The 19,609-nt window shown below is 37.0% G+C and overlaps 1 protein-coding gene across 1 annotated transcript in view; it reads right to left on the bottom strand.

The window, feature by feature from the left end:
- The window catches only part of LOC103712323 (exocyst complex component SEC8), a 53,845-nt gene extending 36,051 nt beyond the window's left edge, over positions 1 to 17,794 (bottom strand). Inside the window, exons 1-12 of the mRNA XM_039115888.1 lie at positions 17,413 to 17,794; positions 17,098 to 17,170; positions 15,680 to 15,892; positions 15,412 to 15,585; positions 12,883 to 12,987; positions 7,549 to 7,658; positions 7,008 to 7,178; positions 3,108 to 3,276; positions 2,894 to 3,000; positions 1,138 to 1,442; positions 876 to 1,042; positions 605 to 720 (exon numbers count right to left, since the gene is read on the bottom strand). Coding sequence (XP_038971816.1) covers positions 605 to 720; positions 876 to 1,042; positions 1,138 to 1,442; positions 2,894 to 3,000; positions 3,108 to 3,276; positions 7,008 to 7,178; positions 7,549 to 7,658; positions 12,883 to 12,987; positions 15,412 to 15,585; positions 15,680 to 15,892; positions 17,098 to 17,160 — 1,700 coding nt within the window. The 5' untranslated portion in view covers positions 17,161 to 17,170; positions 17,413 to 17,794. The remainder of the gene's footprint in view (positions 1 to 604; positions 721 to 875; positions 1,043 to 1,137; positions 1,443 to 2,893; positions 3,001 to 3,107; positions 3,277 to 7,007; positions 7,179 to 7,548; positions 7,659 to 12,882; positions 12,988 to 15,411; positions 15,586 to 15,679; positions 15,893 to 17,097; positions 17,171 to 17,412) is intronic.
- Positions 17,795 to 19,609: the final 1,815 nt, after the last annotated feature.

The following is a 19,609-nucleotide window of genomic DNA, read 5'->3' as shown; positions in this document are numbered from 1 at the left end:
AAGTTTATCAGGATTCAAAGTTAATTTAATCCTATCCGCATTTTGTCAAAGAATCCACAATCTCATGTGACAGGCCTGACAGCTAAAGTGACCAATTAGCGATCTGACAGGTCATCAATCAATGGTCCATGCCAGAGAAAGTAAAGGTGAAACATAAATATATACATTAATTTTTCATACAATATGATAATGCTAAATGTCACATATGAAGGATGCAATATTAATTTGTGAGAATAATGATTTTTAAATATTATCATGGGTAACACAACAGCTTCAATATTCAAGGAGTTAGCATCTAATGGTTTGATACGGTGTTATCCATTGCAACAACACAAAAAATTGTTGTTCTTTAGCACAAAGATGTTCATTAGACTCTCTCTCTCTCTCTCTCTCTCTCTCTCTCTCTCTCTGTGTGTGTGTGTGTGTGTGTGTGTGGAGGGGGTGTTAAAGTTTGCTTGTATAAGCTTAAATAACTTGATAAATGAAGTTAATGCTAAAATCCATCAAAACTGTCCTGGCACTTGATAAATTGTGTATCTGTATGTGCATAAAATGTATGTACATATGCATCTATCTGTGTATATATGCATGCATTTTTGCTTGCCTTTTTTCCTTTACAGGGGCCTTGTTTGCAAGTCTAGCTGTTTGAACAGCAGCATCTGCAGTTGCAGCTTCCGGGGTTGCCCTTAAAACTTCACATATGAGTTGTTGGCATTCACTCTTTCTCCGCAAAGAAAAAGAAAAAAAGAAACCAAAAACATAATTGTGAACTAATCTTGCCATTTGAAGCATGACTACGATCAACCACTTACTAAAACAATTTATGATCAAAATCCTTTGCCTAAGTCAACAAAGATAAGCTGCTAATAAGCTACCTGTATGACTGTCAAGGAAAAGCCCACAGTAAAGCCTCCAGTAACTTGAGAAGATTCAGAATCTGGATTCCAGCTTGGGTCACCACTTATGGATTTAGGTGTGTTTATACTGTCACCTTGTTGAGATGATTTTGATTCCAGAAGCTCGCCAACAATAATATGGTTCTCTGATTGTATTATAGAGCCAAGATTAAGCAAGCCTGGAAAAGACGTCTAAGCGAACAGAGAAAAATATATAACCAGTACTCTCAGAGTATCTCACCAAGTATACGAATGACAGAATCTAATATCAAGCTAAGAAGTTCGCTGGCTGCTGACTGTGCTGTGCCCATAGGTGTCATTGCTGGAGAGACTGGACTAATAGCCATTTGTGTCCCCACAGATGATGCCCCATTCCTATGCTTCTGTTTCAGCACATGGTAGCTATCTAACAATCCTTTAGAATAATACGAGTCAGAAGTAGCTGTTCTGGTAACCTGACTCGTGCATGACCTCGATGAATTTTGTACTGCATGTTCTTTTATTTTTGAAGTAATCACATCATGAATGGTAGAACGCAGTCTTTGACTGTTTCACATTTATGAGGAAGTAAATATCATCAACAAGATAATTATAAGTATTTGGAAATAGAATTAAAAAATGATAACCTAAATCAGAAATGAAAATTTGCAGAGTTTATTAGAATCAGAATGTTATACATAATGAGCAGTCTGCTGGAGTATTCCTAAATACACGTCCTGATATTTAAATATAAGCAAAACAAAATAAAAATCAAGTATAAGAAAAGATCTACCAGAGCAATACGGTGCTAACCAGTTCACATCAACATTTTATGTTACAAATTGTTCAAAGCATCTCAATTTTCTTCAAGGACAAAAAAGTCCGATGATAATGGAAACTACTAAAATCATTAATTTAATTCCATTAGTAAGCACAGATAGCTGCCATGCCAATTATTTCTGTTTAATGAACATACAGAAGTTTAAATCCCAAACAATTAATTCCTGTATACAATCACAATTCATACCACATTATTTCTCAATGAAGTGGCTACAAGGTGCTGGTTACAGTTGAGCAATTGTCATCAAAATTTAGATAGCCATTAGATGAGAACCAAAGAAAACACGTAGCAACCATCCACTTGTTACATAGAAACCACTGATGTTTTCCAGCAGAAGACAAAGCATAGAGGTATGAATTGTGGTTCTGTTACAGGCAACGAAGCAAAGTAACAGAAAGTGACACTTCATGCAAAGACAGCAAATTGGTTAGCAGTCTCTGATGAAATATTCTTGATTATCAGCATCAGTCCAACTATTTCAACCTAGGAATGATTTGACATTCTTTATTCTATGCTGGGTTAATCTTTTCTAAATGAACAATGGAGTGTGCTGCTTATTGAGCGGTTATTAGTCATCTTGCCTCAGTAAATGACCACCTAAGCATATCACTTGGTATGGACAAGGTTATAACAAAAACAGGAGAGATGCAAAAGGTTTACTCCCATGGCCAAAACACCTTATTTCCCTTCCTCCATTCCTACGCACTTTAACAAGAATAAATTATTGTTGCAATTTAATTGGGCAATAAATATGTCACATCACCTTGTGACCACATGCAATGAGTCCTTTTGACGTATTCAGTGCACAGCTAAGTTGCAAGAGTATCTTTGCCCTATGAACTAATGGGAATAAAAGCAAGAGTAATCAGGAAACTAGACAATTGAGCATAAAACACTCCCATTCACCAGTTTATGATGTAGCCCTGCCCAAGTGTGTGTGTGTAAGGGGTACAGATCATCAAAAACCATGTGATATTCCCCTAGTTCATTAATCTTTTCCTTTCTTATTCTTTTTAAACAAGAGCATACTATAGTGTAGATAATATGACCGGGAAAAGGCAAAAAATGATCTAGGCAACCACCAAAAGAAACAAAGCCTAAATCTAGAAGGAACTTAACCCATGATCAACAATCCTACTTTATAGGAGATACAGCATGATAAATTGACAGACAGTACCATATTATAGCACCAGCAGCTGCAACTTTGCCAAGCATACACAGGCACTCTACCAACGTATGTAAATATTTCACGTGGGTAGGGGCATTGCTCTTTTTCATTGATTCCTGCAATCAAAAGTAACCCTGAAACGTTCAGTTCTATTAGTGAAAAAACGAAAACTAAAACTATACAATATTGCAACAATTTCTTTCTTTCAGATACGTAGTCATACAAGAAATTCATCTGGTGTGGCATATGAAAGCCATGTTGGAATATGACGAGAAATACTCTTAACATGTCCATCACCAGCATGGGCCTTCACTGATTGAAGAACACCATCAGAGGCACCACCATCAAGTAACTCCATACTACTCTCATCATCGTGACCATCAAATGAAGAGCTAAAAAAGTGCACTCAGGTTAGTAAAGCTACAGCTTAAAAGACCAAAATGGATGAAGTGTGTGTGTGTGTAATGAGTGTGTATGTCTGTATCTATTTATATATTGTCTAACTACAAGCAAGTTCCACAAGTTGATCATGCAAATCATGCATTAGTATAGGCATGTATTTTCCAAGAAGGTCAAAATCAAGGTTCGCGGTACCGGAACCAGCACTCGTGCCAGTAGGCCAGCAGTACAGTACGGTACGATGCCGTACCATGCCGTTCCCTCATGCAACAACAAAGGAAAAACAAAGAGGGAGAGGGAGGGGGAGAGAGATGCTGGGAGTGGGAGAGAGAGGGGACTCCGAAGCCCTCCTCTCTTCCTCTGCTCGGGCTGCTAGGTAGATCCCTTGTTTCGTTCGAACAAGAGCTCTAGGTGAAGAGAGAGAGAGAGGGACGGAGGGAGGGAGGGGAGCATGAGAGCTGCCGGGAGAAGGTGAGAGAGGGAGCTCGGAGGCCCTCCTCTCCTCCACTCGTCCACAAGGGCACTGGTAGAGCCCATGTTTCGAACGAAACAGAGGCCTGGCCCTGATTTTTAATTTTTTTCATTTTTTTAGGTGAAGTCGGCACAGAGTTTGCCGACTTCACTTAAAGAAGAGAAAAAAAATTAAAAATTAAAAACAAGCAACCTCTATGCCTACTTCACTTAAAGAAATGATGAAAAAATAAAAATCAGGGTCGAGCCCTTGTTTTGTTCTGTGGACAAGCGGAGGAGAGGAGGGCCTCCGAGCCCCCTCTCTCACCCTCTCCCAACATCTCTCTCGCTCCCCTCCCACTCCCTCCCTCCCTCCCTCTCTCTCTTTCTCTCTCTTTCCTTCTCCCTCTCCCCTTTCCTCGCTGGTTTCTCGAACTAAGGGCAGAATCGTACTGCTCAGCCCTCGATACACCCCAAACTAGACGATTCAGAGCGGTACGGCGGTCTTTGCTCAAATTAGTCAAGCCTAAAAGCACAACCAAATAAAATAAATTTTTTTTGCATGTATACCCTCCAAAATTTATAAAATTATATGAATACCTTCGTAAAATTGCTATTTACATGTATACCCGCATAAAATACTTATTTTGCATGTGTACCTTCTTTTACTTTTTTTTAATATATGTACCCATACCATCTAACGTCGTTAAAAAATAAACAATTTAAAATTGAAATGATTGAAATACCCTTACAGGTAGGCATGCAAAAAGAAAACTTTATATGGATGTACATGCAAATAGCAACTTCGCAAGGATATTCATATTACGCATATTTAGGAGGGTATACACTATACACTTTAAAAAAATTCAATAAAAATGACCAAAATCTAGTAAAGATAATTCATTAATAAAAAAAGATAACAAAAAAGATTAAATCATGTAAACATCAACTCATATAATATAAATCATGTTGCTTTTACAAAATTTTTGCCTCAAAAATAAACAACTCAACATTTACAAATCACTAAAAAATATTTTACAAATCTAAGCATCTATAATTAATTTAAATTCGATGTGCTTTAATCTTTAAAAAGAATGAAGAATATATAAATGTCATAAATTCAATAATGATAATTATATCAAAGTCAAATGGAGAATAGTATTACCAAAATAATCACCTAATACTCCAACTTGACCAAGTCGAGATCTTAAAAAAGAAAATTGACAATGTAATTCGATCTTTTTTGATTTATCGATCCAACTGAATCATAAAAGCCTTAGCAAATTTTAGGCAAGATTTGATTTTTTAAATAAATTTTTTGAATGTATATCCTTCTAACTATGAGAAATTGCATGAATACTCTCATAAAATTACTATTTGCGTGCATGCCCTTATAACTTTATTTGCATATCTACCCATAAGGGTATTTCAATCATTTTAATTTTAAGTTGTTTATTTTTTAACGACGTTAAATGGTACGGGTACATATGCCAAAAAAGAAGAAGGATATACATGCAAATAGTAAGTTTAAGAGAATATTCATGCAATTTCATATATTTAGGAGGGTATACATGCAAAAAACCCAATAAAATAACAAATAGATGATTCTAAATAGCCTTAAAAATAACCATAGAGATAAACAAGTCAGTACACATTTTACAAAATCTAGAAGTTTATCTGCCTCATCAATTACAAGCATGCTCAAGTTGGCTAAAGAAATTTTTCAAAACGTCTAGTTCCTGTCTTGGATTCCATATGAATACTTCATTTTTTGAAGGGTTGATTAATGATTTTAAGTAGAGATTGATTTTTGAATCCCGTCCATTTTGTCATTTATAAATTATACCCTTTGTTCCTCTCTTTCAAGGTAACCTAAATAAATAAGTGATTATATTGGAAATCCAAGATTGTTTGAATGGATATCAGGCTTAAGTTCCCACTTCAGCATGAACGCAGTCCTAGGTGTCCGTTTGATCTAGAATAAACTTGAGCTTCATGAGGAGCTCGTGGGTTAAAGGTAAATGAATGATCTATCGAGTATTTCCTTATGCCTCTTAATCATGGAAGCTGAATGATCATGATTGATGTGGATTAAACGTTCAAAAACAGCTTGACAATCAGAAGAGCAAATTGTGTCGGTGGGGAGGTATGCTTGCTTTGTGAAAGTGATGATTTCCGACTCTCAGTTGTACTATAAGTCTATGTCTGAGTGTGTTTGACCCAGCCTAAGTTAGGAAAACGCAGATAACCTATTAAACAAAAATAATCCAAAGGAACTGGAATTAGACAGCTTTTTCTGCAGTTCTTGAATTATGGAAGAACCTTGTTTGCGTGAAATGAGATATAAGCAATCGGTTTTGTTAGAAATAGTAATATGATAGGCTTTCAAACTGATTTTTAATGCAGAGAGTGTGTCGTTCCTTTGTTTATCCTCAAATTACTCGAGTTTGACTTGAATCTTCTGGAGATGGTACTGGGTTAGGATAAAGACCAGAGAGCAGGAACAAGATGAGGAGCCCTAAGTTGGACAGGGCATGAGGGCAAAGAATTGAAGAGGGTTCTTCATTCCGTCATTTTCTCCTCATGATCCACTCTCTTATATAAGAAAGTTGACCACAGAATTTGGAGGGGGGAGTAGTGTTCATCTCAATCTCATATTAGAGGTGTAGCCCGCACCTTGAAGAACTAGAGATTTTAGTTTCACACAAGGTACAGGACTTAGGAGTTAGGACTATCACGCCCCAGAAGTTGTTCCTCATGCTGGACTTTCACCGAGAAGAGTGACAAATTTTCAACGATAAATGAGATTTAAGCACCAAGGAAGATATGAACCTTGCATATATCCTACTTCACTGAGATTTGACTCCAGCAATTTGCAGCAAAGTTTCAGGTCATGGAATCTTTTTCTTGTATTTAATAGACATTTACTAAATAGGATGCTAGGGATCCCTAGTGAAAATGGGGCCTCCAAATTTTGCCTTCCTAGTAAGTTGGAATCTAGAAAACTAGCTTGGCGATCCTGGTGGGCACAAAATATCACACTCTCAAGATAATATGAAGCAGGGGATATGATTCAGGGAGCTCAAATAGTATAATAATTAGGCTTCAGAATCATCGCTGATTCTTGGAGAAGAGATCATGAAGAATTTCTTTTGGAACCTGGCTCATGCTTGAAAAATTACAACAGTTGGCAGCAAATTTTCAGGAAGAAGGTATGGATTTGGAGAAAAAAAATGTAAGCGATTGAAAAAAAAATGCAGATTTCAAGTCCTACCCGGCATCAACAGACCCTGGCCTGTAAGATCCATCAGGTCCACCAATGTGATTATCGCCTTTCAATGATCTGGTTCTCCTAGATAGAGGCTGTGAACTGCTTACTGAGAGCCCAACGGCAGTGGTAGTTGGTATTTCATCATCTCTCTCAGGAATGCTCAATGTAGTTGAGCTGCACAAAACCATCAGCATGGAAATGATATAATTAATTACAACTAACGAAGCATGACCAAGAAGGTAGAAGTAAGAAAACTCATATATCAAAATTCACAGTGAATTGAAGAAAGAAAAAATGAGTTCATATAATATTACATGTATTTTATGTAGATGTAAACAAATGTCTCTAACAAAAATAGTTGTCATTTAACTATGATGCATTCCTCCATGAACAAGTCATCAGAAGGGCAAGAGGGAGACAAAAACAAGTAAGCATGTTCCTTATTCTGACAGGAATGCAGCCACGAATTGACTGTCCTCCAAAGAACAAATGAAGAAACTAAGATTTAAATCAATGTCACAATAAAAAGTATGGGAAGAATTACCTGTATTCACCCTTATTGTAAAGATGATTGTGCAAATCTTCAAGAACTTTATAGAACAAAACCCCACGCAACTTTGTTAATTCAGATCGAACATCTTGAAGAGCACCAACCTGCAAAATTTTAATCAGACATGAATGATATCTAGCTAACTTCCATATCTAGTACTAGTTTTGAAGAACTAGAAAATGATCACAAATAGATAGCAGATACATGATAAATTCACAGGCATACGCACCCAGGAAAAATTAGAACTAGTAATCAAAAACTACAAAATGATCAGAAGTAGAAACATGTGAGAATTCATGGATTTTACACACAATAATGCATATGCATACCTATATCTATTATTACATATATAAAGAGCACTTTGTGACCATTCATCATCAAACACTCAGCCCACTCATGTGTTACCACAGTAGAAAGAAATCGAATGCGAAAAGAAATACGGACATATACTAGATGCGGCTGTATATTTTTGGAGGGGTCAGGTTAAGTCATTAAGATAAAGATAGTAATGATCTATTTCGTCTAATTGAGACTTGGAAAGGAAACAAAATTCATGAAATAGAAAAGATGGGAATAAAGATACGCTATGAATAGGTCAGGTTAACTGGAGTTAAAGCTAATTTCCAACTATTTCAAGAAAGTAAGCACCCTCCTCCCACCCAAACACAAAGAAAAGAAAAGGAGAAGGGTCTCTCAATAGTAGGAAAATAAACCTTTTATAAGATAAATAAATCATAACAATGCGTTTTAAAAAAAAGGGTGGCCCGGTGCATAAGGCTCTTATTGCTATAGGGTCTGAGGAGGGTCAGATATATGCATTCTTACCCCGCACGTGGAGAGGCTATTTCCATGTTTTAGACTTGTGACACCAAGTTCACAAATGGAATAACCTTATCGTTGTGCCAAGACACACACTTAATAATGCATCTTAAGAATCCAAAATATATATCAATAATTGTGTGAAAAATGAATATACTTGGGTTCTAACTCCAATTGTGAGAGCTCGTGCAAGCATGTGTTTAGTCCCAAATTAGTTGTGCGCTGGGGGAGATCTTTCATACTTAAACAGAGCCAAGGCTTCTAGCTAGCCTTTTCGGGTGAGGTCTTGGGTTAAATGGTATTAGAGTGAACTCAGCCCATGACCCATTTGTGAACTAGGGGATAATGCAATATGGGCCTTTTTGGGGCTTCACCACGAGTCGATTGAACTAAATTTGGACCCTTATCTTGGCGAGGATACTAAGACTTAAATAGAGAAAATATGTGAGGACCCATATGGGCATGTATTGAGTCATGCATTAATTTTGCACAAGAAATATCTTGGATACTTGTACACGATCAAGAAACTCAAATAACACCTTCCAACTAACCTTCTTAAGTGGCGTCCTAGGTCGTTACACCAGTAAGCCAAGAAAAACCTATGCTGTTAGAAAGTATGTATTAGGGACCTGGCTCATGCTTGGAGAAAGGAAAGAAAAACTACATATCTTTCCTTTCTTCCTTCTTCTCTCTTTTTCCTTACCTTTCTTTCCTTTTTCTTCTTTTTTTCCTTATCCGTTCCGTTGCTTCTCTCTTTCCCTTTTCTTCTTCTTTCTCTTTCCTCTCTTCCTTCATTCCTTTCATTCTTTTTATTCTCCCTTCCTTTCTTTCTTTCCTCTTTCTTCCTCTTTCCTTTCACTTTTCCTTTTCTTCATCTTTCCTTCCTTTCTTTGTTTCTTTTTTCCTTCTTTCTCCATATGTATGGGTTTCGGAGATGGGACAACCAAGACACCCCTCATCCAACCAGGACTTAAGAACCTTGGATGGAAATATTTAATTATTCATATTTAGTATTTTTAAAAATATTTTTAAGCATTTTTGGCAATTTTAAAAAAATTAAAAAAAGGGCCATGAAGCCCGAGGCCCAACCCAAATGCCCAAGCCTGAGCAAAGGCCAAGCTTGGGCCTGGAAGGTAGGCCCGAAAGCCAGGCCAGGCCAGGCAAATAGTGTTGACCTTTAGGTAAAGCTCGGCCCATCCTATTAAGAGGTCTAATCATCAACAAGTGTCTTATGGTATCAGTACCCCCATGGCAATAGTAATAAAATCGTAATTAAATCAATTAAACCTTCTCCCAGCTGCTTGGGGCTGGCCTTACCTCATTCGCTAAGAATTCTTATCTATGGCTACAACTGATGTTATTTCAAACTTTTTTTACATCCTTTTTCACAACTTCCCTCCATGTTACATGAGGTCATTCCCTACTCTTTCTACATCCTTCAATAAAAATTATGAAGTACTACTCTTTACATGTGCCCCCTCCTATTTTCACTGTAAATGCTCAAATCATCTCAACCAATTCTCCATCACTATTTCTGAATTTGCACAGCTCTCCTACTTGTCCTCTCATTTCTTTGACCTTCCCCAAACCTCCATACTTGGGTCCTTATAGTGACAGTGGTGAAAATTGGCCTCCATTGATAACGTCAAATTGCACACAGTTTAAACCTCAACTATGAACATAGAAGTCAATGTAATTATTGTCAACAGCTTGAACTACTCTAAAAATAATCAATACTCCGTCATATTTACTTCCTCAAAATAAATCTATCATTTTTATTTTTTATATATTTCTGGAGATTGCACTCCTTGCACCTTTTAAATTTACTTCTTAGTTCTTAAGTTCTACGCTGCTGCTTTAAAGCAGAGAATTGTGTGATAATGGGATTGATCTTCCAATAAATCTTTTGTAAGTTGGTTTAGTACTCAAGTTCTTCTAGCTCTCCGTGAAATAGCCTCTTTGTTATTAAAACAATTCATCAAACAAGAGTGCCCAACTTGTTCCATCTAAATCGATGATGATGATGATGATCATGATGATGAAAGAATTCAAGCAATAAATTATTGTTCACAAAAAAATAAACAAGAAGAAATGATCCAAACAAATATAAATTATAGGTGCAATATAATGTCATAATATAAAAGCAAAATTCATTAAAACATTAAGTTGCCTAAAAATATTAACATCAGGGTACATTGTAAAGCCGTCATGTAAAACCTTTGTTAGCCCTGGCCCTATAGCAAGCAAGGCCCGAAGGCCATTTCACTAAACCGAACAAGGCAAAGCCCTAATCGAACTTGGATGGAGAAGGAAGAATCCCCCTCCACCTCGGACTTCGCTAGAGGCTAGAAAACCCCTAGCCTCCGCTCTATTTAATGACCCGAGCCCTCTCTCTTTCTTCATCGTCTCTCTCTTCTCTCTCTCTCTTTTCTCGTGCCCAATTATTGGGCTCATCGTGCAATCGCAAAAGCCTTGCCAGAGACAAGGCATCATCACCTCGCCAGCACCCTCTCTCCTGTCTCTGCCTCATGTAGCCATCACCAACCAGGATCTCACTATGAAACGCAAGAATCAGGCAAGAAAAATTGGCTCTATTTAATCCTCTATTCTCAAATATGAAAATCAACCTTGTTCCTTTGTCTCGGCCTTCTTTGTTGTCGACACTTGTCGCAAGAGATCAGGACCCATCCCTTGTGATGGTTCGAGACCGTCGACACCCAGCATCCAAGAACCATGGAAATATGAAGAAAAGGACCCAAACCCCTGTTTTTGGTCATTCCCCTTGTTTGCTTTCTCTTTTTCCATTGCCAGTCGTCGAGGGCTGTCAAGCACCACCACGGCCACCTGGCCGCATCCTCTTCTTCTTACTCTTCTTCTTCTTCTTCTTCTTTCTTGTTCTCTCTCATTCTCTCTCCTATTTCTCCTTTTCTCTCTTCCCAAGCTTTTTCTCTCTCTAGTTAGTGTGACCCTAAGGGGTTCCTCTCATATAACACACACTATTCTTGGTAGAACGGTCCTGACCCTTGGCCGCCAAGTAGCGCACTAGCTCCACCTTAATCCTTGTTGGATTCCACTAGATCTGGCCATCCTCGATTACTGTGAATCACCTGTACTCTGGTTTGACCTTTGATTGGATAGAATGAACTTGACCAGACCAACCCGCCCGACTAGCCTTGTCCTTTTTTATCCTTATCGGGCATGAAGTTGTATTCCCCGTAGTACCTCAATTTTTAACTTCACTTGGCTTCTAAAACAATAATAAATTAATTATTATTTTAATGACATTGAATAGGAGAAATTGACCCGTCTAACTGAAATAGAATTTCGAAGCAAGAAAAGGTAAGTAACCTAGTGCATCAAAGTTTGATTTCTACATAACCATTGAAAAATTACAATTAGTTTATAAAATTTGGTTATGATCTATGTTTATATTTGATTAAGTGAATTAAGCATACTATTATTACTGTCATAATTGTTTTGAAATATGTTATGCATTTTGATATTCTTATAAGATGAATTTTGGAAAATTTGATAGGATAATTTATGAAATTCGTTTTATATATATATTCTCAGCATGGCTATAATCTGGCCCTACCAATGAAGATTATACATTAGTCTTGCCGACTTGTAATTTAAGAAACTAATTTCAACATCAAGCCACTGTTAATTAGAATAATGGTATCCGTTATCTAGCACTGACTGCACCCTGTATCTATTATCTGATCCATGCCACTGGGTTGTGTGATCATAGCTTGATGCTGGGTCTAGTATCACTTTATAAAAAGAATAAATTTTGAAAAAAATATGTATTATTCGAGATTTGATTTCCATCCAATTAGTGTTATAATAATTGATTATATGTTTGTTTGGCATGCTTCGATCCCACTTTGATGTGTTATGTTACTCACTTGGCTAATGTAGCTCATTATTCTTTCTTGTTTTATTTTCAGATCCTGAATCATCTCAAAACTTGGGGGAGTATGCTAGATTGCTTGGAGATACTTGAGTCATCCGGACTTCTAGCATAGTTTAGTTTAGCTTAATTCAATTTAGTTTTAGATATTTTATTCGGTTTGAATGATAACAATTGGTTGAAACATTATGACTCATGCTACTTTGGGATATTTAGTTATGAGAAAAATTTGATTGGATCTTTCTTAAATTGATTTTACAAGAATTGAAGAATTATTATTATTGCTCTTTGATCAGTAGCCTTGCATGCTTGTATGGTCCACCCTGCAGGTATACGGTATCTATTACGCTCTGAGTTCAAGGAGTGACAACCTTCTCATAGTTTTTAATGCTTGCTCAAAAACAAGAGGCAATTGCACTTGAAAGTTTTTAAATTAGGATACGAGATGACCCCTGTTTTATTTGTCAGCATGATAGTATAACTTTTATCAGCACATGCTAGAGAATATGTATACTGTGGTTTAGGTAAAGCTAGGCCAGCATATTATGAAATTCTGATGACAAACAATTGGTTGTTTTAAGAGTGTTGAAACTAACCACTTGAAGGCCCTCCCTCTCTAGCATCAATGTTGACTGGACAAGCAACTGAACAGCAGCATATAACTGTTTTTCTATGATCAGCTTCTCGATGCGACCAGGAACCTGTGAACATTCATATATGCAATAAGTACACTGTATCTATAGCTACATCAACCAGTTCTTATGTGTTCGATATAGACAAGATGGAAAGAAAACATCTGAATGCCCCAAATAAAAGATTTGTTTCTTTCAGACGACAGTGTAACTATTAGAGAAACTAACATACATATGATTGTAAACAGTTTTATTGAGTATATGTAGTAATATTATATGTCCATATATATCTGTCTGCTGCACATGAGGTGCAGTACACAGAGAACCAACTTCACAGACTTGTTTTCTGAGAATTAAACAACCACCTGTCGATGTGTCTGGTTGGTCTCCTCTTCATAACAATGCCTTTGCCAGAAGAAGTAGCACACTATCACCAAAATCAAATGACCTGATTGTTGACAGACTGACTGCTAAAGGTGAAGTGGAAGGGTTATCTGGAGTCTGTTTAAAATTTCTCCAAGGCCTCGAGATCAGTCATTAAACTGTCATTCGCGATCACAATATAATTGTATTTCTGTTCGTAGCTCCAGTTATATCAGTATGCCATGAAGCCTTTCAGTTCATTCTAGCTCTACGTGTGTGGAAGGAGAAATGAATCTTTAATATACAGAGAGAATATTAGTCTAACATTCAACTACTGGAAATCCAAATATCATAAAGTTACAAAGGAGTGACAATGTATGCGCATGATGAGATGCATATATCTAACTCTTGTATGAGCTTACTCGAAATGAGATGCATGCCCCCAAAGAAGAAGTGATTGTTTTATGGAGGATCAACATTTTGCACAAGGTTGTTTCAAATATTAAAATACATTCAGCCACCTAGAGACTAAAATAGACCAAAGCTAATCTAATATTGGTAATAACAAAATGGAAAGGAAAGAATCCAACCAATAAAAATCAATATCAATAATGATTTTCCACTTTATTAGATTCTAAAAGATGGATTGAAAACGAAAATACAAAATTTCTCATCCTAGGAAAACAAAGTGTCTTTGGAAAATCAGACAGCATATAGGAACTTGAAACCCGAGAATTAGTTAGCACGCCCTTCACACAAGATTACAAGATGAAAATTCAAAAAATAGAAAGGAAAAAAGTAGAAAGAATTAGCACCGCCGAATTGGACTCCTAGACGGCTAAACCAAAACCTTCCTTTTACGTAAGATATGAAATCTGTGGACCTTCTCGACACTAAAACTCCAATTAGCACCCCTTCGATAGCTCAAATTCCAAAACACCCACTACATTGTGTGATACTCCATGTCCCTTCAGACTACAACAGTCTATCCTTGGAAAAAGGGAGTATGAACCAATGCATAACAATATCAAAGGAAATGACAGCACAATGTCAGAACACAGAAGAAATATTATAGTTACCTATATTGGGAATGGGTGTGGGAATGAAGCCGGGTGCCACAGCAAGGAAGTGAAGTCCTAAGGAGTTCAGATAAGAAAGAACTTAGGATATATTGATTTGCCACTTTACTAGATTCTAAAAGATGGATTGAAAACAAAAATACAAAATTTCTTATCCTAGGAAAACAAAGTGCCCTTGGAAAATCAGACAGCATATAGGAACTTGAAACCCAAGAATTAGTTAGTTCACACAAGATTACAAGATGAAAATTCAAAATACAGAAAGGAAAAAAGTAGAAAGAATTAGCACCTCCGAATTGGACTCCTAGACGGCTAAAACAAAACCTTCCTTTTACGTAAGATATGAAATCTGTGGACCTTCTCGACACTAAAACTTCAATTAGCACCCCTTCGATAGCTCAAATTCCAAAACACCCACTACATTGTGTGATACTCGGACTCCATGTCCCTTCAGACTACAACAGTCTATCCTTGGAAGAAGGGAGCTAAGATATGAACCAATGCATAACAATATCAAAGGAAATGACAGCACAATGTCAGAACACAGAAGAAATATTATAGCTACCTATATTGGGAATGGGTGTGGGAATGAAGCTGGGTGCCATAGCAAGGAAGTGAAGTCCTAAAGAGTTCACATAAGAAAGAACTTAGGAAATATTATTATGAAAAAAAATTATATGTATTAGTTAATGTTTAAAGGAATATACACAACTCAAACATTCAAAAAGATTAAAGAACAATAAACTGTGCATCCATAAAAGTTGTAGCAATTTGAGATTGCTGATTTAAGATGGATAAGCATGAGTGCATGAGCAAATTTAAGGTTTTGAAGTGGGTAAAGCATCCTAGATAGAAGATTCTAGCTACTACGTGAAGCAAAAAGGGCAGCATCACACACAAAAGTTAAGAGCACTCTTTAATGTAAATAGAGATATACTAGCATGCATGCTCTGACATCGACCTGCAGATTGTAAAACAATTCTTAGTAATTTCTCTATAATTGCATGCATAATTTGTTGTAACTGATGGAATGGATGCAAGAGATACAGACCTTGGCCACACCCTCGATTTGATCCAGCAGAGATAGAATGTGACGTAGTGTAAGCGATCGATACCACAATTGACGCAACTGCTTGCTTCGAGAACCTAGAAGTTTCTTTGCCTCTGCCATATCGATCTTTAGCACAGAAATGCTTTCAGCAGATTCACTAAACAAACGCAGGATCTGGGGAAGGCAGAAAGAAGCATATTGGTATTGATGGTTTTAATTCAAAAAAGTGCCAATGGTTAGCTATCCAAAAGAAAAGCCTTTGACTAACTTGGGAGTAGTTTTGAATTGCTTTATTGAAACCATGATGATATGAATGTACAACTTCATCAACAACATCCTCGATGAGATCGCTTTGTTCCTTCAAGAACTGGATTTCACCTTCGCGATCCTTCGATGTTAAAATATGCACAACATGAGGCAGAGAATCAAAACGTGCAGCTGCCCAACTTTCATCTGTTTGAGAAAGCCCTTCTCTCAAATACTGCACAGTTGAAGACAGAAGCCAGGATAAGAAATGGATGATGTTCATAAACACTGTACTGATTTCTTACATAACTGACTTATAATTAGTATTGATGATGATGATTATAATTTCAAGCTAAAACATACTAGCCAATAGGACCAAAAAAGCAAGTATGAACGATACATCTTGCCATAGATTTGAATATATGAATCCACCCATGAATTGGATGCAGAAATCTTCAAGACGTTTGAAGAGCAATTTTTTCTAAGAGGGGGTGGTAGGATGCGAAGTGGAAATTTAAAAAAAAAAATCCATATTACAAATTATTAAAATAGATATAGTCCATGGTAGCTGATATGCATCCTATAGTTACATAAACTTCATAGGTTATGTCTTAAATTTTGCACATAGTAGATAGCTTTTATAAGATTATGCATGCATCTAGAAGATTTAAAAAATATATGATAAAAGTAAATATATGATAGTGGCAATACAAAATGCATGATAGATGGGCCAGTATTACCAGGACACATGATAAAGATCCAGAAGAATTCAACAACACAACCTCAAAAACTAGGACTAGGGATGTATAAACAAATCTATACTATCTTCAAAAACAACAATTTTGAATTTAGAGATTATTTCATTTTGATTATGTATATCATTTTTTTCTGCCAGACCCTCCACTTTTCGAGAATACATAACTAATTCCTATTTAAACAATTATGACCATTTCAAAAAAAGCTTTTATCAAAATGATATTATTCTTAAAATATTTAAGTAAATAACCATAGATCAAATTTAATTATTCCCTATATGCCACATCAACACACAGTCAGCCCAGTAACAGGATGCCCGGCTTCTTCTCTTTTTTGGGGGGTGTGTGCTAACCCTGCCGAAGCAACCACGGTCCAAAATGAACCAACAGGTTCCAACCCTCTTAATGAACAATAAAACCAGGGACCTTGTGCTTTGCCCATTAGTTTGTTCACTCTCTTGCTTTTGTTATTGGAATTAGCTGTTAATTCACTGGTTCCCTTTTGTTTGTTCATGTAACATTCTCTTATATACAATAAGAGAATGACTTTCTTGACAAGAATTCACACAAATTATATCACCCACATTCTGGATGAGAATTTGACCATAAAATGATGGAAAGTTATTTAAAAACTCGATGAAGAAAAGCAATAGGGTAAGAGTACTGCTCAGCATTTGGAACTTACAGACTTATCAGCAGGAATGGGCAGCCCATCAAAAATACCTTTACTCCGTCCGGAACTCATCATGTTGACCAGCCTGAAATAAGTCGCATTAATTCTCACTCAAAAGAAAAATTCTTCAAGAACGCGCAATTCATCAATCTATAAGAATCAGGTTCCATGAGAGAGCAAACACTCCATCGTGTTCGAGAAATTTGTCAAGAAAAAGACCACTCATAACCGAGATCTCAGCCTCCAAACAAGCTAATTACGAACCGAGAAATCCATATCAGAAGAGAGAGAGGGTAAGAAATGGAATTCAACACCCCACGAGGGTACCTCAAGATCTAGTCGATGGCCAGCAAGCTCATCCAGAGGACAGAGAGAATTCCAAGATCGATCGACCAAGCGAGCGAGCTCAAGATTGGGAGGTAAAAATGGCGGCAGGGTCGCGAGATCCACCAAGAGGGAAAGAAGGGTTTGGAAATTAGGGCGATCGTCCCGTTCCCGACTTAGATCCGGCCCGAATCAATTAGGAGTGGGGTTGGGAGATGGTGGCGATGGCCGCTCTAGGGCGTAGGAGGGAGGCAAGATTTCTCGACGGAGTGGTGACGCCGGCAGCACGGCGACGGCCCAGGAGGAGGATAGAGAAGGCGAGCGACGGCTGCTCGTGGAAATGGCAGAGCCCTGTTGGTTTCCTTTTCTCCCCTCGTACCTGTGAATCAAGATGCGTAAAAATAACTTACGTGGCGTGTTTTTAGTAGTTTTTTATGTGATGAGTTGTCATTTTTCTTACAGCAAACCAATCCAGTCAGCGGCAGCCTACGACCCAGCTTGGCCCGAACCGCTGCTGCACCACGGAAAAATAAAATAAAAAAAAATGTACCAAGAATAACCGAAAAGGGTAATAAAATAATCGAAACCAATCATCCTAACCACCTCAAATAATGCTCAAATCGCTTTCTTTGCAGCACATCATTCCGGAGCCTTCTCTTGAAATGGCACTGGCTCTATTCTGCAGGAACTAGCCTATATTTTGTATTTTTATTTCTCATGACGTACTCATATCTGTATACCGTGAGATGGCGGTGCATCAAAAAAAAAAAAAAAAAAACAGTGCCATTCTAGCCGTGCCGGAGAAGTAGGACTAATTATAAAAAGACAAATATAACATGTAATAGTCTAAAGTGTGATATATATTATATATATATACTTGATAGATAGGTAAATACATATATACATACATATATGTGTAGTTGCATATATATTATATCATCGCATGATATGCCAAGTAAATATAGTTTAGCTTTACCACAAAATAGGGCGTAGGGGCTTTAAGAAAAAAATAACAAGCCAATCACTAATACAAAATTTTATCATCATGGAGTGATAAATCTTAATGAAATAATAGAAAATTCGAACTCTACATAAGTGAAACCAAATAGATGCACCACTCAAAGTAGTAAAACATATAGCTTTTATGCAGAAACATATCAAAGGTCAGTCATTAGCTACACAGAGATCTTTCAGTTACATACTCTAATACAATGCTAAATCTCCTTTACTTGAAGGTAATTGCAAAGAAGCTTATGTTTTGACTGACATCTAAAGACTACAACTTGTTTATGTAATTGAATAAATTGATGACAAAAATGATGGTCAGTAAAATTTATGTTTAAAAGCATTTGCTAAAACACCATTGTTTTTACCGCTGCATTAATATTTCCACCACCCGGAACGTTCATAATTCTCTGGCAAAGGTTTAAGGCATTAAGGGCTCGTTTGGTTCGCGGAAAGTATTTTCCCTTCTAGGAATATGATTCCTGGGAATCAGATTCCTAGGAAGAGGATACCTAGGAAAGTACTTTTGGCATGTTTGGTTAACCATGGGAAAGTGACAAATTTCCAAAGTGCTTATGTTTGGTTGACCATCCACTTTCCTAGGAAAGTTAAGTATAATTCCTATTATGCCCTTAATAAAAATTAGGTCTTTAATGCCTCTTTAATGCTTCTTTAATGCTGAAGGGTCTTTTTGGGAAAAAATAAAAAAGGAGTGATTCCCACCTCATGGGAAAGTAACTTTCCCATGTTTCTCATGGGAAAGACTTTCCCATAAAATGTGGGAATCATATTCCCATGGGAATACAACTTTCCCATCTCTCTCCTTTGAAAACTCCAACCAAACAAGAGGCATTTCATTACTTTCCCGTTGACCACACTTTCCCCCCCTCCTTTTCCTGCGAACCAAACGAGCCCTAAAAGCCTACTAATTGGACTACTGCTCATACTTGTAGTTTAAAGCAAGTTGTCGGGAATGCAGCATGTAGGACTATACCATCCATAAGGATCATTGATAATAAAAGAACATTTAATAATAGTTATTTCTCTAACTCATTAGATGGAGACTAATTTTTACAAGGTATTACTAGCTCATACTAGTAGATGATAACAGTACATGTGAGGAGGAAAGGGAGATTGGATTTTTTACACACAGAGAGAGAGAGAGGGAGAGAGAGAGGTGGATCATTTTGCAAAG

Source organism: Phoenix dactylifera, unplaced genomic scaffold, assembly GCF_009389715.1.
Source record: "Phoenix dactylifera cultivar Barhee BC4 unplaced genomic scaffold, palm_55x_up_171113_PBpolish2nd_filt_p 000026F, whole genome shotgun sequence".
Lineage (NCBI taxonomy): Eukaryota > Viridiplantae > Streptophyta > Magnoliopsida > Arecales > Arecaceae > Phoenix > Phoenix dactylifera.
The sequence above is the reverse complement of the archived record's forward strand: the minus strand, read 5'-3'. Positions and strand labels throughout refer to the sequence as shown.